General features: G+C 43.7%; 1 protein-coding gene across 1 annotated transcript in view; it reads right to left on the reverse strand.

Annotated features, from left to right (window-relative positions):
- The window catches only part of LOC117370154 (adenylate cyclase type 1-like), a 79,266-nt gene that overhangs the window by 24,614 nt on the left and 35,926 nt on the right, over positions 1 to 18,726 (reverse strand). The window contains exons 7-9 of the mRNA XM_055221417.1: positions 17,120 to 17,261; positions 13,897 to 14,052; positions 4,017 to 4,211 (exon numbers count right to left, since the gene is read on the reverse strand). Coding sequence (XP_055077392.1) covers positions 4,017 to 4,211; positions 13,897 to 14,052; positions 17,120 to 17,261 — 493 coding nt within the window. The remainder of the gene's footprint in view (positions 1 to 4,016; positions 4,212 to 13,896; positions 14,053 to 17,119; positions 17,262 to 18,726) is intronic.

Consider the following 18,726-nt stretch of genomic DNA (forward strand, 5'->3'; position numbering starts at 1 on the left):
TGGAAAAAATAAATAAATCCTGTAAAGTGTGTGACAGAGGGATTTACAGTGATTGCCTGCACTTGCCTTTTTGTAACCTTTGTTTACTCAGGAAAATCTGACAGATACTGCTCTTTTACAAGCGAGTTCTGCTCACTAAAGTGTTACTGCAGCAGATGTGTTTTTAAAAAGCAGAGGTAACACGAGTACTCTGGCTATACCCAAACTCACTCTAAAGCGCTGCAGGCCTAACTCTGAAAATGTGGAAAACAGAAATACAACCCCAATTCAATGAAGCTGGGACGCTGTGTAAAACTTAAAAAAAAAAAAAAAAAACAGAATATAATGATTTGCAAATCCTTTTCAACCTATGTTGAACTGAATAAAGTACAAAGACATGATATTTAATGTTCAAACTGATAAACTTTATTACAACCAGGGCTAAACCAGGCCTAAACAAGGACTAAACCAGGCCTAAACAAGGACTAAACCAGGACTAAACCAGGACTAAACCAGGACTAAGCCAGGACTAAGCCAGGACTAAGCCAGGACTAAGCCAGAACTAAACCTGGACTAAACCAGAGCTAAACCAGGACTAAACCAGGACTAAGACAGGACTAAACCAGGACTAAACCAGGACTAAGCCAGGACTAAGCCAGGACTAAACCAGGATTAAGCCAGGACTAAACCAGGACTAAACCAGGACTAAGACAGAACTAAACCAAGACTAAACCAGGACTAAGCCAGGACTAAACCAGGACTAAACCAGGACTAAGCCAGGACTAAATCAGGACTAAATCAGGACTAAACCAGGACTAAACTAGGACTAAACCAGGGCTAAACCAGGACTCTCTTAATAATTTACCAACAGCTTTATAAGTGTGTTTCGCAACTTTCAGCCACCAAAGCACCACACCACTGCTAACAACAACTAGCATGCTAACAGCACACCAACATTACTTCCTGGAGCATATAAAATCACTGCTAAATACAAATGTCAGCTCCAAATTGCCTCTGAGTAAATAGCCTAAAAAAAACATTCAAAATTGCATCAGAAGGAAGCCAATTGATTCTCCTGAGCCAGCTTCATAATGTGGTTGATTGCTTTTAAAGAACTGTGAGTCATCCCCGCACAAAACTAGAGGATCAATACTTTAAATTACTCGCTTCTGTGGAGGAAAATCAAATTAATTCTTCAAGCACAGATGTCCCAATGATGGCATTTCAATACAGGTACCATATTAACTTAACTTGCTCCATGAACTAAAACGTCTTATTGTCGACTACCACAGACTTTATCCACAGAAAACACATCAACTTAAAGGTGACGCCCAGACACTGGGGGCGAGGTGGGTTAAGTGTCACGCCCATAGACCAGCATGCCCAAACTGTGGCCCGGGGGTCAAGATTCCAGGTGAATTGGCCCCTATTCATATGTGTTCAGAACTCAAGATGTGAACATTAATAAGAGCCTAATGAGCTCCTGATTGGCTCTTTGGTTGCCATGATACTCGCGCTCCACAGTGAGCTAGTCTCTCCAATGAGTGGAGATAATGCAACGTCTAACTGCTGGATTGGACTATGTAACTTTTCTGGTGAGGGTTCGCCACCTGATTCTGCGTTCCTATGGAGATGTTATCGTGTTACCTGGAATGTTCCACAGTAGGGCGTTAAAGTCACCATGGATCTTTCTTCCTTGTCCTCCTCTCTCTCTTTCTACTCCCTCGATCGTAATATCTTTCTCTCTCCTCGCTCTCTCTCTTTCTCTGATCCTCTTTCTCCACTCCCTTCGCTCTCTCTCTTTCTCCCACCTCTCTCTTCATCTTTCTCTCTTTCTCTCTGTCCTTCTTTTTCTTCTCCCCTCTCTCTTTCTCTAATCCTCTCTATTTTTCTCCTCCCCTCTCTTTTGCTCTCTTTCTCGCCTCCCTCTCTCTCTCCTTTCCTCTCTCTTTTCCTCTAATCCCCTCTCTCTTTCTCTTTGTCACTCTCTTTCTCCTTCCTCACTCTTTTTCTCTCCTCTCTCTTTCTCCCACCTCTCTCTTTATCTTTCTCTCCTCCCTTCTCTTTTTCTCCTCCCCTCCCTCTTTCTCTAATCCCTTCTCTCTCTTTCTCCCACCTCTCTCTTTATCTTTCTCTCCTCCCCTCCTCTTTTTCCCATCCCCTCTCTTTGTCACTCTCTTTCTCCTCCCTGTCTCTTTTTCTCTCCGCTCCTCTCTCTTTCTCTCACCTCTCTTAATCTTTGTTTCCTCCCTTATCCCTCTCCTCCTCTCTTTCTGCCCTCCCTCTTTCTCTTTCACTCTAGTTCTGCTTTCCCTCTCTCTTCCTCTCCTATCTCTTTCTCCCACCTCTCTCTTTATCTTTCTTTCCTTCCCTCTCTTTCTCTAATCCCCTCACTCTTTCTCCCTCCAGAAAAGTTCCATAGCGCTTCTTTAACACATCATTTGGAATTCTCCTCCTTAATTCTCTCTTCCACATGAACAAACTCTTGGCTGCTGTGTGCCTCCTTCTTTCCTCCTGCCCACGCACACATAGGAGGAAGAGATCACGTGTCCCGCTCAGACATTCCCAAATCATTATCCGTGCCCCCTCCTGAGCCGGTGGGTGGATTCCTCTGGCTCATAGACGTGCACATCACAGACCAGGCGTGGGAGCGTGGGAGAGCGCGGAGAATGGGTCGCGCTCGTAGGGAGTAGTAGAAGAAGAAGTCACGAAGCACGGATCCCTTTTGTTTAATGAGGGAGGCCTTAGTGTGGGCTACAATCGCACTCTGTTTTAGTACGCTACTGTACGTGACCTCCGTGACCACAGGCTGAGGAGACCTTTGTGATCCGGGCAGCTTTTGTATTTAATCTCGCTGTTGGTTTAGTGGGAGTTTCATAGTTTTTCTTGCTTATTTTGACCTGTGAAGTTTATATAAAGGCACTAGTGTTCTGCTCAAAACTTTTTTCTTCCATCGCCAGCAATCCCAGTGTTTTCTTTGCTCGTAGCTTGGCCCTGATATGGCAGAAAAAAACAGGCAAGATTCAGCTAAAGCTAACTATGAGCGCGTCTGGAGAAAACTAACAGCTGACATGAACATTAACCCGTATTAAAGCATTACTATGGAAGATCCGTGCCCACTTGTTTCTATGGAGATGTTATTGTTTTCCTAGAAGGCTCCATGATGTGGCAATAAACTGATCTATCTTACATTGCAACTTTGAAACACATTGGCTCACCTCTCCACAGATCTGACCTGCAATTTTAGCTGGTGGTATTACGTGCTTTTCTCCACAGAGTTTTAAGTTTAATGCCAAACTTTGGAACATAATAGACATGATACAAGCAGGTACAAGCTCCATGATACAAGCAGGTGTCGGATTACAGTTGTCCCTTGTTGCGGTTCACCTTGCTGTTTTGCGTTTTTGTTTTTTTGTTTTTGTTTTTTTGGGGGGTTTTGTATGTATGAACGTGCATTGTGTTCTGCGTTCTGATTGGCTAAGGGACTGTAGACCATTGTCCATCACTCTCCTCTGTGCCGTGTCTCCTGTACAGTACAGAATGTGTTCAACCAAATTTACACAAATGTTGGATCACAGTGTGACTCTGAAGTGCTGTATGTTTGCAAGTTTTCTCCCCGACAAAACCCACAATATCGATGAAACGTTCTGCACCGACAAAGGCGCCTACGAAGGTTTGAACTTTGAGAGAGTTTAAACAAGAGAGAAATGTGAGAAAATGTTAATGCCTGTGTTAGAAAAGTGTATAAAGTGTGTGGTGAGGGGTTTTACAGCCTTAAAACATATAGAATAATTGTAAAAAATAAAGCTGACTACTTCATGGATATTTTTAGAACATAGCCCCTGCGATAAACGAGGGACCCCTGTACTTGTATTGATACTGATGTATATTATGACTGTGTCTGGGGCTTCTTTCATAAGCTAAGGTAGTTACTGTGGTGTTCCATTTTTACCAAACTTTCGTAACCGTAAAGCGTATGAACTGTTTTCAAATGTTTTATGAATGAATGTACAGTCAAACAGTGCACTTGCTCTTACCCGTCGCTCCCGGTCTCGGCTCCTGTAGCACAGCGTGATGAAGCTGAGGTCAGATGTTTCGGACTCTGTTTGGCGAGCCTCGATGAGCCGCCCGATGTAGCGGTTGACGCGTGTTCCCGGGGAGTGCTGCACCGCCGTGGCTGAAAACGAGGTCCTGCTCCTCAGCTTCTCTGACGCCATCCTCAGGGCCCTTCTCTGTCAGACAGCACAAAGACAACACAATCTGTCTCAGCAGAGGCCTGCGTGCAGCCTACTGAGGCCCAGCGTGAGTGTGTGTGTGTGTGTGTGGGCTGTGGGCAAACTCATCGTCACATGGCCTTAAAAAACTTCACAGACAGGCAGTAAACAGGAGTTGGAACTTGAGTGAGACAAAGTAAAGCCTCTTTTCCACTGGCACGGTTCGCTTGGGGCTTGGAGCGGGTCTGTTTGGTGCGGCTCCCTCCAGCCCAGTTGGGTTTCCATGCTCAGGGCACAGCTCCGGGTCCAGGAATGGGGCTTGGCTCTGTGAGACACTGACGTCACCCAATCATTACAAATGTGTTCTTAATAAATAAAATCTAAATTGTATTTCAATTATACTTGTAATTATAATGTAGATTTCAGCAATTCACAAAAAGACGTTTGTGGTGCTGTGAGGCGTGGAAGAGCTCATTCAAACTTGACTGCACGCATTTACCCTCTTGTAACAGGTGTACAGTGAAAATAACTGGCTGAAAAGGTTTGTATTTACCATCTGTACAGGCTGATCATGGAGCGAGGATTCCAAATCAATTTGAAAACACAAATAGACAGTATTTCTGAACCTGGGCTCCTTTCAACAATACATAACTGACCCAGAAACACATTGTGCTGATGGTAAATGCACAAATACAACAACAAATGCATCAAATGCATGCATATTCTGATGGGGATAAACGCCTACGCTCGCGTCAATTGTAAAAGAAATAGGCTGGATTCTATTTTTGAAATCTAAGCACTAACGTGCTGCTCCATACAACGAACGTGGATGTGTGGCTGTCCCCATTCACTTTTAATGTCTTCTAAAAAATATGTGTCCAAAACATGTAGTTTTTAACTCTTGCGTCGGGCTAAACATGTGCAGTGTGTCCTACGCCTTAGTGTCTCATTATGTAAGACAGTGGGTTTGGCTCATCTTAGACACATCATGCACTGGAAATATTATATTTTTGCTCTTTATACGTGAGTGTTTTGCACCGATAAACAGGAAACAGCTGTTACATTTGTGCTTTGTATTGCAACGCATAAGGGCTCAACACATAAAGTTGCCAGTGCAGTGCAGTTTATCACAGGAAGTCAAAAATTATTAAGATCAAAAGATGATTATTTTCTCTTTATATCTGTCTTTGAGTCTGATTTCTCTCCTGTCCAGTCATCTCGTTTCAGGTGTAGCTAAAGCGATCTTCAGCACACTGACCCCCACTCGTACCCCCACTAGAGCTAGTACCCTCCAGGATCAGACCCTCAAACGAGGTGGTACAGTTCACTTTAGACAGTGGAGACAACAGTGGAAATGAGACTTAAGGGTGATAATATTTATAAACCTGTGAGTTGCACCAATGTGAATAACTTAAACCAGGTCAGCTTCAAGAGCACAGATAATTGTTAACTCTGTACAATTTACCATATATTTATTGTACAGTTGGGAAAGACATGCACAGGCCAGAACTACTGTAACAAGGACCAAAGACAACAACAATATTGAGCTGTTTTATATTTTTCTTCATTATTGATGGTTGAATCTTTACATTTGTAAAAATGCAGAGTGACACACATGGTCAATGATAGTGGCAAAGTAAAATCAATACTAATACTACTCCTACTGCTACTACTTCTGTAATAGCTACTTATTTAACAAACAATGCAAATACAACAATTACTTTTACTACTGCTACTACTTTACATTTTAGTGCCAAACTGAAAAAATCCTGATGTCCTTGATGTAGTTAATAATATCGCAATCCACACGGTTACAAAAACTCACTTTTCTAGACTTATTATATTGTAATTTTGAAAAAGCGCAAAATTACAAACCAAGGCCAACACTATTTTTAATGTAATTGTTGATGGACAAAACATTGGGAAAAATGATGACAGTCTGGTAAATAAATTCTCCTTCTCTCCAATGAAAAGCTTTCAAAAGTTTCAATTTAGCGCTTATTAAATTGCCTTTTATATTGCAAACAGCCACTGAGTGCATCCTGTCGAGCTGCCTGCCACATATTAGAGTTTATCGTTGGCTCCGAACGGGAGAAATACAGCCTGGGTTAAAAATAAACCTGGATTATCACAGCTCGGCTCAGAGTACATTGTTGAATGTTTAGAGTCGGATAAATTGCTTCCCCAAGAAAACAACTTATGTGTGTGTAGCAACTTTAAACTGTATAAAGAAGTGGACTGAGTGAGTGTGACGTCACCCACAGTGTTCAGCTCCAGTCAAATGAAGCTCATCGTGGTTAGCAGTTACAAGGGTGAATTTAAAGCTGAGTTTCACATTTGTGCGAGTATCATAGCAACCAAAGAGCCAATCCGGAGTGAGGCCGTTGAATGTTACTGTCCCTTCCCGCCCGCACCACTGATGTAACGGGGAGTGGATGCGTAGCAATGCTGTCAATCAAACCTAAATGCTAGTGGGACAAATCTCGGGGAAAGAAGGCGCCTGATTTGTCTCTTATTAATGTTCATATCTTGAGTTACAAACGCAATATCCATCCATCCATCCATTTTCTTCCGCTTATCCGGGGCCGGGTCGCGGGGGCAGCAGTCTAAGCAGGGACTCCCAGACTTCCCTCACCCCGGACACGTCCTCCAGCTCCTCCGGTGGGACCCCAAGGCGTTCCCAGGCCAGCCGAGAGACATAGTCCCTCCAGCGTGTCCTGGGTCTTCCCCGGGGCCTCCTCCCGGTGGGACATGCCCAGAACACCTCCCTAGGGAGGCGTCCAGGAGGCATCCTGAGCAGATGCCCGAGCCACCTCAGCTGGTTCCTCTCAATGTGTAGGAGCAGCGGCTCTACTCCGAGCTCCTCCCGTGTGACCGAGCTCCTCAGCCTATCCCTAAGGGTGCGCCCGGCCACTCTGCGGAGGAAGCCCATTTCAGCCGCTTGTATCCGCGATCTTGTCCTTTCGGTCATTACCCAAAGCTCATGACCATAGGTGAGGGTAGGAACGTAGATTGACCGGTAAATCGAGAGCTTCGCCTTCCGGCTCAGCTCCTTCTTTACCACAACGGACCGATACAGCGACCGCATCACTGCAGACGCTGCACCGATCCGCCTGTCAATCTCACGCTCCATCCTTCCCTCACTCGTGAACAAGACCCCGAGATACTTGAACTCCTCCACTTGAGGCAGAGACTCACCACCCACCCGGAGAGAGCAAACCACCTTTTTCCGGTCGAGAACCATGGCCTCGGATTTGGAGGAGCTGATTCTCATCCCAACCGCTTCACACTCGGCTGCAAACCGCCCCAGTGCCTGCTGCAGGTCCTGGCTCGAAGAAGCCATCAGGACAACATCATCCGCAAACAGCAGAGATGAAATCCTGTGGTTCCCAAACCAGGCCCCCTCCGGCCCCCTAGAAATTCTGTCCATAAATATAATGAACAGAACCGGTGACAAAGGGCAGCCCTGGCGGAGTCCAACATGCACTGGGAACAGGTCTGACTTACTGCCGGCAATGCGAACACAGCTCCTGCTCCGGTCATACAGGGACCGGACAGCCCTTAGCAAAGAGCCCCGGACCCCATACTCCCAGAGCACCCCCCAAAGGACACCACGAGGGACACGGTCGAATGCCTTCTCCAGATCCACAAAACACATGTGGACTGGTTGGGCATGCTCCCATGAGCCCTCGAGGACCCGATGGAGAGTATAGAGCTGGTCCAGTGTTCCACGACCAGGACGAAAACCACACTGCTCCTCCTGAATCCGAGGTTCGACTATCGGTCGGATTCTCCTCTCCAGCACCCTGGAATAGACCTTACCGGGAAGGCTGAGGAGTGTGATTCCCCTGTAATTGGAACACACCCTCCGGTCCCCCTTCTTATACAGAGGGACCACCACCCCGGTCTGCCATTCCACAGGTACTGTCCCCAACCGCCACGCGATGTTGCAGAGACGTGTCAGCCAAGACAGTCCCACAACATCCAGAGACTTGAGGTACTCAGGGCGGATCTCGTCCACCCCCGGAGCCTTGCCACCGAGGAGCTTGCCAACCACCTCAGTGACTTCAGCCAGGGTGATGGACGAGTCCGCCTCTGGGTCCCCAGTTTCTGCTTCCTCCTCGGAAGACGTGACAGTGGGATTGAGGAGATCCTCAAAGTATTCCTTCCACCGCCCGACAACATCCCCAGTCGAGGTCAGCAGCTCTCCACCCGCACTGTAAACAGTGTTGGTGAAGCACTGCTTTCCCCTCCTGAGGCGTCGGACAGTTTGCCAGAATCTCTTTGAGGCCGTCCGATAGTCCTCCTCCATGGCCTCCCCGAACTCCTCCCAACCCCGAGTTTTTGCCTCTGTGACTGCCCGAGCCGCGGCACGCTTGGCCCGTCGGTACTCATCAGCTGCCTCAGGAGTCCCACGAGCCAACAAGGCTCGATAGGACTCCTTCTTCAGCTTGACGGCATCCCTTACTTCCGGTGTCCACCACCGGGTTCGGGGATTGCCGCCGCGACAAGCACCACAGACCTTACGACCACAGCTACGAGCAGCCGCATCGACAATAGAGGTGGAGAACATGGCCCACTCGGAGTCCATGTCTCCAACCTCCCCCGGAATCAGGGAGAAGCTCTCCCGGAGGTGGGAGTTGAAGACCCCCCTGACAGAGGGCTCCGCCAGACGTTCCCAGCAGACCCTCACAATGCGCTTGGGTCTGCCAGGTCTGTCCGGCTTCCTCCTCCGCCAGCGGATCCAACTCACCACCAGGTGGTGATCAGTTGACAGCTCAGCCCCTCTCTTCACCCGAGTGTCCAAGACACGCGGTCGGAGGTCAGATGACACGACAACAAAGTCGATCATCGACCTCCGACCTAGAGTGTCCTGGTGCCATGTGCACCGATGGACACCCTTGTGCTCGAACATGGTGTTTGTTATGGACAAGCTGTGACTAGCACAGAAGTCCAATAACAAAACACCGCTCGGGTTCAGATCGGGGAGGCCGTTCCTCCCAATCACGCCCCTCCAAGTGTCACTGTCGTTACCCACATGGGCGTTGAAGTCCCCCAGGAGAACAACGGAGTCCCCGGTTGGTGCACTGTCTAGTACCCCTCCCAGGGACTCCAAGAAGGCTGGGTACTCTGCACTGCTGTTTGGCCCGTAGGCCGACACAACAGTGAGAGACCTGTCCCCGACCCGAAGGCGCAGGGACGCGACCCTCTCGTTCACCGGAGTGAACCCCAACACGCAGCGGCTGAGCTGTGGGGCAATGAGCAAGCCCACACCAGCTCGCCGCCGCTCCCCGCGGGCAACGCCAGAGAAATGGAGAGTCCAACCCCTCTCAAGAAGTTGGGTTCCAGAGCCCAGGCTGTGCGTGGAGGTGAGGCCGACTATATCTAGCCGGTAACGCTCAACCTCCCGCACAAGCTCAGGCTCCTTCCCCCCCAGCGAGGTGACATTCCATGTCCCCAGAGCTAGTCTCCATGTCCGGAGATCCGGTCGTCGAGGTCCCCGCCTTCGACTGCTACCCGGATCTCTCCGCACCCGCAATAGTGAAATAAAAACACCAATATCATGTAGAGCGGGTTAATACAAACGTTTTAAGACCAAAATGACCAATCTGACAGCAGCAGTTACAGAGAGAGGGATGACAGTTTTCCAATGTAAAGTGAACTGGAGCCGATGGAGCTGGAAGTGCGCTCATGATCACTTCCTATTTGTAGCTACATCCATTTATATGTACAGACTATGGTAGCAACACATGTTTTTATTTATAGACCAACCTCTCCTTTGAGTAACAAACCGATGTCTTTCAAAGCGTCGGGCTTGAAAGGCGCAGATTAAAAATAGCTGATGAAATAGTCTCTAAATTAGCATCTATTTCTTTCTGCTAAAGTCAATTAAGACACACCAGCGACTCTCACACCCCATCATACACTCTCCCTAGAGGTGCAAGGAGAGATGCCGGTATGATTCTGTTCCCACGCACGGAGCAGCCAACTTCATCTCATATTCAGCCCCTTCAAATCTGGAAATGTTTCTCTATAAAAATGGCACTGCAGGGGAATCGTGCCATCCTCCCGTGGTGCAGGGTTTTTTTTGTGGTTTTAGCAATTAACTCGAAATTATCTTCCTACAACAAGTCTTAGAGCAGCAATGATAAGTCAGTTATCTGCTAAGTGGATCAAAACAGAATGAAGTCCTTAAAATGTGAGCGTGATTGGTCCAAGACGCTTCGTAGAGTGAAGTGTAGCTGGCTCTGCGAGGGAAATACAGTGTAAAGTGTTTTGTTAAGTAAGATTAGAGTGGTCGCAAATTACAGTGGGACTAGTGAGTTCATTAAAGGTCCCCTATTATACTATTTTCTGATCTATGTCATTATAATGTTGCTTCCTCATCAAAAACAGTGGGAGTTGTGTTTTGTTTCATTCACACATGTTTAATACAAAACCCTGCATTTTTAGGTTGAGTTCTTCTCTCAAACAAAAAGTGTAATGTGATGTCATCATGTGGTAATACTGGAACTGCTCCACTGTGTTTTTAAACTCCACACACCTTCACTAGAATCATTTGGATGACTTCAACTCTGGAGTTGCCAATCTTTACTGAACTAAAGGTTTAACGTAGCTGTTAACTTGAAAACTACCACTTCATGACATCACAAGGTGAAACAGAGCGTTTTGAGATTTGCAGATGTCGACAGAACAGGTATGTTTTTGACATGGCTTTAATATGGCTTAAAACTGTCAAGAGTCAATTTTGTGTAATACTGTATAGGACTTTTAAATGAAAAACTGTAATACAACACAACAACTTATGTAAGACCATCTATCATACTTAAAGCTACAGTGTGGAACTTTGTGGAGGTGGCATGTCACCTGCATAATTCAATGGAAAATACAGAGTTAAAACTATACTTAGGAACATTCTCCATGGAGATAAATAGAACTAGGAAGTCCGAGCCACACTGGCTCCTGTGGCTCAGAGAATAGACTTTAAAGCAGCGCCAAAGAACATCTCCCACATGTTAGAGCCACATGAACCATCTCGCACTCTGAGTTTAGTCCTGTTTTAGTCCTGGTCTAATCTTTACCTCTTGCTGGTCCCAGAGTCAGGACTAAACATGAGAAATCAGCGTTTCAGTTTTATGCAACTAAAACCTGGAACAGTCTCCCTGAAGATGTGAGACAGGCCTCTACTTTGACAAAGTTTAAATCCAGGCTCAAAACGGTTCTGTTTAGTTGTGCATACGACTGAAAGGGTTTTATTCTGCACTTTTCTCCTTTAATGTAAATTTTCTGATGATTATTTGTGATTATTTATGTTTTGATTTGTTATATTCTAATTTTAATGTCTTTCATATTCTGTAAATCACTTTAAATTACCTTGTGTACAATTTGTGCTATGTCATACTGTGGAACATTATATCCAAAGGAACAATATTTGCATGGAAACAATCCTGCCCTTCCCCAGGTCAAATAAGAGTCAGGTTTGTGGAGATGCAAGCCTGCTGACAGTAAAAAAGTTACATACTGTGGCTTTAAGCATTCATGGATAACTGTGTAACTAACATGGAGAACATTTTTGCAATTATTAAGACATCTTTCAGCTGTTATATCTTGGCACCAGATGTAGATAAAAATATTAACAACTTTTAGTTTTGCACTGAACAGACTGTAGTGCTTTAGATGGACCTAGTTTGGATAAACCCAAACCTCAAAAACAAACAAACAAAACAAAACAAAAAAAGCAATTACATGGACCTGTTTGGCACTGATTGGAAAAGGCAAGTATCAAGTATCAATCACGTTTCAGCCATCTACTATTACATTATAACAAGAAACAGTATTAAGTCAAGGTTACAATAAAATGTGTACTTTCAACTAAACTAACACATTTTTTTATTTGTAGATTCCACAGCACCTTGTCTGAGCAGTCTCCAGTTAATGAGGTTATTTAAAACATGAATTATTATTAAAACTAACAAGTGAGTAATACACGAGATCCTTTTTCTTGAGCAATATTAACGATTAGCAAGACTTACAAAAATACAGGTTTGAGCATTCCCTCCCTGTCTTCACTATTTGGCTTTTTTATGTCAAGATTCAAGATTCAAGATGTCAAACTAAAAGCCAACCAATTACAAACCCCAGATGGATGTTCACATATTCCTCCCGTCTGCCTGCCTTTAAACTCTCAGGGCATGGCTCTGTTTTGCACAAATATAAACTTAACAGATGGATTGTGTTGGCAGCGCATTACAAAAGCACACATGTTTTAATCCTTGTTTGTAAAATGCTGGCTATGACCTTTTTAATACGTCTTCTCTTATGAAAGTCTATTACAACATGTGATACAGTGTCAGAAGTTAGCCACTCGGATAACAATGTAATGCTATTAGACCAGATGCTACCCGGCTGTTACGATCGCTCGCAGTCACAACACTACTTCATCACGAGTTAATGCTAATGCTAATGTTTGCATGCCTGGATTACAGCTAGTAACCTATTTGTGACAGCTAGAGTCTGCAGTGGCCTGACCAATCACAACACAGCACCAGGCGGGAGGATGGAGGGGGTGGGGTACCAAAGCCAACCAGCGGCGCTCTGAGTCAGCGCTGCGTCACCCACCGGAGTTTGAAAAGCAAAACATCCAGCCAACAAGCCCAGCGCTGGCACATGGAGGAACACATGAGATCCACAGATACAGAAGAGAGTTGACGTCACGCCTGCTTCAGAATATCTATCCCACTGGCTTACTTTTAAAACAAGTGATGCATGCAAACTCCGGGGCTGATGGGAGAAAGATACACAGCCAGATTATCATGGAGTGTGACCCCCGTGACTGTGAGGGTGTGGAGTGGATTAACAGCAGGGTTTTGTAATACTGGCTACTGTAAGTATTGCAGTACATTTTGGTTATGAAGTGCAGTAGACCGCATACAGTATGAAGTCAAGTCAAACTGTATTCAAGAGTATATTTAGAAACAACTGCAGTAAAGACCAATGCTGAACAGGCCAGAAAAGTCACTAAAGACAGTAAAGATCAATGCGTAACTCGCCTTACAATAATAGGCTCTGTACACAGCAGCATGCTAGCTAGCGCACTGTGTCTCAAAGCTAACAGTCTCATTTATTAAAATCAGAAAACATAAAATAAGCAACATATTAAAACTCAGATACATTTAAATAAAGACTACCCAGTTATTTTCATATGTAGAATAATTCAGTTTGTGGTGTTTTAATATTTATTATGCCTCAAAATTAGCATTAGCCTTGAGACACAAGCATGTCCTTTTCTAAACACAGAAGTGTCTCTGGTGAAGTATTTATTTTATTTGTGTAGAGTTGAACATGTTGTCAGTGACATCCACCTACAGCTCCCTGCCCACTGCCTAATCTTTAAATATTTATGAATTTTACCTCATATAGATAAAATTTAACATTTGAGTCTCAAAGTTTCAAATATAACATGTGTGGCATTATTTTAGGCACCTCAAATGAGGTTGTAAACATTTTGAACTGAGGTTACAGGACACCTTTTTCCCCCCTGTGGACCCGGGCCTGCAGAAAGTACTTTTAAGCAATTTCATTATTTAGACAAAAGCTGCTCTCTAAACATGTCCCTGATGAACACTGACCATGGCATTTACAGACTCTTTCAGCACAGTCACACACAGCTAAGAGAAACATGCACATGTGTGTACAGGCTTACCTTGTCATCGTCCTCACAGGTCATGACGTTGGAGAAGGGGATCTCGGCCTTGAACATCTTCCTGCAGTGCATCAGCTGCACCAGCAGGTAACACACCGTCTTAAACTTCATCCTCTTGGCTGGTTTGATGTCCGATAGAATTATGCCAGGGAAAATCTGAAAGAAAACAGCAAGAAGAGTGTTTTACTACAGTGTGTGTGTGTGTGTGTGTGTGTGTGGGTGTGTGTGTGTGTGTATTTGTGTTTTATACTTCGTGTTCTGTGTATGAGATTAGGCGTGGGAGTGTTGCTAATACCACCACTACTATTACTACTATTACTACACTACTACTGCCGCTACTACTACTACTACAACTGCTAGTACTACTATTATTAATAGTAGTACTGCACCACTACCACCACTTACACTACTACTACTACTACTACTACCACTACTACTACTACTATCCCCACTACTACCACTATTTCTGCAACCACTACTACTATTACTAGTACTGTTACTATGACTACTTCTACTACTGCTACTCAGGGGAGTTTTAGAGTTTTAGGACCCCGGAATTGGACCAAATTTCTGTTGATGGCCTGCTACTACTACTACTACTACTATTACTACTACTACTACTGCTTCAACTACTACATAAATGGATATTAGTGATGAATATAAGAAACACACTTAAGCTTTCTCTGTTGTTAATATTTCAGTCCATAGCAACTCATGAACGTTCCACAGTCCTCAAAATGGCGTCCGTAACAGGAAACTAAAATCCATGAGTTGAAAGTCAGAACAAAGCAGGCTAATACCGTGACAGTCACATTGAGATAAATGTAATGATACACACACTGAACACCAGTATGATCTTTTTTTTTTTTTTTTTTTACAATATTTGCATAAGAACAATTTGGCAAAGAGCTAAGAAAGAACTTGTGCAGCTGCCAGATGGATAGGAAAGAAAAAAGCAAAAAGCAACGGTGTATTGTAATTCAAGTTCACCTTTACTTTGATCAGGCGCAGATGGAGTTTGTTAGACTGGAATACATTTTAAGAAATTTACCTTATTATGTTTTGTTGTGATGAATTATTATCAAGGCAACACTTTTGTAACTGTTGTAAATTCTCCATTCTGCAGTGTTGAGCGAGACCAACTGGCAATCCTGATTTTGTACTACACGTTCTGCAGCTGTATTAGCACAAGATATTTAAATACATGTACCATTATCTTTTGACTGGTCAGCACAATTAAACTTGTAAAACTTCACATCAAAAGAATCACCCCAACTTTTTCTCCAAACTTATCTATTAAACTTTAAACTCATCTCTACGACCTTCATTTATCTACGCTCGGCCAGTTAATTCTCCCGAGACCAAATTCCCACAAAATCTGTAAATGAGGTATGGGCGAAAGGATGACGTGACATTTTTAAGATGAAAGACTGGATTTTAAAGAGCTTTGCTGAATCACCTCATTTGTGGAGTGAAAAATAGACTTCAGGTTTTTAGGGCCGGCCCATATGGCGCAGAAAATTAATCATGATCTTGATTTTCAATTAAATTCTGTTTTTTCTCATAAAATATGGTTTTCGATCTTTAGTTCATGAACGTAAACAAGATGGACGTTTAATCTATGTCTTCTACATTTACTCCTCCAAGGTCTGAACTCTGAACAAACTGTTTTACTGACGGAGGATTGACTGTGGGCCTTTCTATTAAAATGCACCAAAAGTAAATAAATCCAGATTCAATACCTGAATTTATTTATTTGACCAGAAACAATGCACAAAAATATGAACGTTATGAAAAACCTTTAAAAAATATACCATGTGTCAGGTTTTAGCAAAGATGTATTGAGCAGTGCATTCATTTGAAAAATTTAAATGACTGGAACTTGATTCATTTAAAATTGTATTAATTACACAGTCGCTGTATCGGTCCGTTGTGGTAAAGAAGGAGCTGAGCCGGAAGGCGAAGCTCTCGATTTACCGGTCAGTCTACGTTCCTACCCTCACCTATGGTCATGAGCTTTGGGTAATGACCGAAAGGACAAGATCGCGGATACAAGCGGCTGAAATGGGCTTCCTCCGCAGAGTGGCCGGGCGCACCCTTAGGGATAGGGTGAGGAGCGCGGTCACACGGGAGGAGCTCGGAGTAGAGCCGCTGCTCCTACACGTTGAGAGGAACCAGCTGAGGTGGCTCGGGCATCTGCTCAGGATGCCTCCTGGACGCCTCCCTAGGGAGGTGTTCTGGGCATGTCCCACCGGGAGGAGGCCCCGGGGAAGACCCAGGACACGCTGGAGGGACTATGTCTCTCGGCTGGCCTGGGAACGCCTTGGGGTCCCACCGGAGGAGCTGGAGGACGTGTCCGGGGTGAGGGAAGTCTGGGAGTCCCTGCTTAGACTGCTGCCCCCGCGACCCGGCCCCGGATAAGCGGAAGAAAATGGATGGATGGATGGATGGATTACACAGTGGTGAAAAATAATGCAGTAAAAGTAGTAAAGTACTGCTCTTAAGTTTTAGGTACCTGTAAATTAAAGTAAATTTTCCAGAGGATACTGTACTTTTAATTCACTACATCTCAGAGCAGTATCTGTAATTTCAACTCCACTACATTTTTTTAACTGGAGTGAAAACCTGTTTGAAACCTACTGAAAAATTTTAGGGTTTATTTTTAACATGTTCATAATTTGAGGAAACAAAAATATACAAATGAAAACAGCTGGGAAAAAAAGATAGATTGAAATGTTTAGGTTGAACAAAAGTCGTCCCATATCTTTAGCAAAATCACTACATTTGAAGCTTTACTAGATCTCAAAATCTGCGCAAAATACTTTTACTTTTTACTCTTTAAGTACATTTTAAACAGGTACTTAAATGTTTTACTTAAGTAGCTTTTTTCATGTGATACTTTTACTTTTACTTGAGTACTTTTTTGCTCCTGTAGCTGTACTTTTACTTAAGCAACAGAATCAAGTACTTCTTCAACGGCTGCTTCTGATATCTGAGAAACGTGGAGCACAGTACTTATTTGTGTGTGTATACTGTAGAATAGGTCATGAGTTGCTGAGATGCACACGTCAATTTACTGTGAAACACTGGCTTCTATGTGTATGTGCGTGTGTGTGTGTGTGTGTGGGGGTGCGTGTGTGTGTGTTTCTGAGTCAGCTTAACACAAGACCAGAGGATTAACTATTACAAAACGGCAGCGGTTTGTCACAGAGGTGCGTCGTACCTTTCGTCGATGAGATGGGACAATGAAAAAAGTCTCGATGTGATGTTTCTGGAGGAAGGCGTGTCTCTCGTGGCCAAACCCTGGTTCTACCTCATAGTCTCCATTTAGACACTCCAGCGTGGTCCTGGTAATGTGCACCTTCCTGAAAGCACACGGGAGGAAAGGTTTGTTTACAAAAATCTATATCCAGATACTAACTCATGCTGAAACAAAATTCTCATTTGAAAATAGAAAACTGCGGTGCCCGATGGGAGCTGACGCCGCCATAAATGTCGTGCCGAGCTGTGAAGCTGTCGGCCCCTCGTATGGACAGATGCACATCATAATAGCAAGCAGCGTTTTTTGCTTTTTTCATTTACCAAAATCACTATATAATGCTCACGAATCCTATATGTATCATTGTTTAGAAAAATTAAATTGGAGAAAGAAGTGAGCACGTCACAGTGAGCGTGTACCGTTGGTGGTGAAAACGTGAATGATCAGCAAAATGGCGTCTTGAAAAAGCATTTAAAGAATACTCAAACATGCATGAATCACTCCAAAATCAACTCATAGAGGGTAAATGAGAAGGAAACAACTATAACAGGGTTAAAGCTCTGAAAAGTCAATTTTGCAGAAACTATAATTTCTTCTTTCACATTAGATTCTCTTGTACAAAAACAAAAAGATTAGTTTTGGCTTTGAAATTGGTAGCAAGTCTGTTCCTTAGCATAAAAATCAAGTTTATTTTTGCTAACACAATAATAGTTTCATTTATCTTGTCTGTACTGAAACAAAAGTGCAATGGTATTTAGGTAAACGAGCGTGAAATTCAAAATATTGAAGTCCACAGTGTTACAGTCAGGCCTGTCAACAGAAATTTGAGGGCCTGGGACAAGAAACCTCACATTGGCCCAGCTTTAATACAAATGAATAGGAAGAGAGTCGAGTTTTGGGCCCCCTAAGACAACGAAGCCCAGGACAACAGGCCCCTTTGTCCACCCCTGTCTACTCCCCTGGCTACAGTGATATTTTTACACAAAGATGCTAGACATAAAACAGCTCTAAAGGTTAATAATAAAACACTCACAGTTGGATTGAACAATACATAAAATAGAATTAAATATACATACATTTCATACAGAAAATATGACAGAGTTTCAGAGAGTATTTTAAAGGAGCTTCAACCAATTCATCCCCCTATATATCCCCCCCTTATATTCCCATAGTACTTATAGCACAAGATGCTGTTAAAAATGTCTGTACTTAAGTCTTCAGTGATTATCCAACTCATTATTTTTATCAGCCTGACAGCCCTTTAGCCTTCTCAAAACTCCTCAAAGAAAAAATCCAAACGCCTTGTATAATCTGGGAGCACGTCTTTAAATCTCAGAGCTTCATTCCAACAAGATGGAATTGGGCTGGCCTCATTTCATGGTTTAAAGTGCAAATTAGCCTCTTACTGTACATGCATTTAAATATAGCTTTTTAAGTATTACAGAAGTCCTGAAAAGTGCATCTCACATAAAATGGAGTTTAAAGAAAAAGGTTATAGTAACATTATTGCTTTTTATATGCAAAGATTTTTATGAATGAATACATAAAAAACGAACTGATTGAACAAATAA

The sequence above is a fragment of the Periophthalmus magnuspinnatus genome, chromosome 4, assembly GCF_009829125.3.
Source record: "Periophthalmus magnuspinnatus isolate fPerMag1 chromosome 4, fPerMag1.2.pri, whole genome shotgun sequence".
Taxonomy (NCBI): Eukaryota; Metazoa; Chordata; class Actinopteri; order Gobiiformes; family Gobiidae; genus Periophthalmus; species Periophthalmus magnuspinnatus.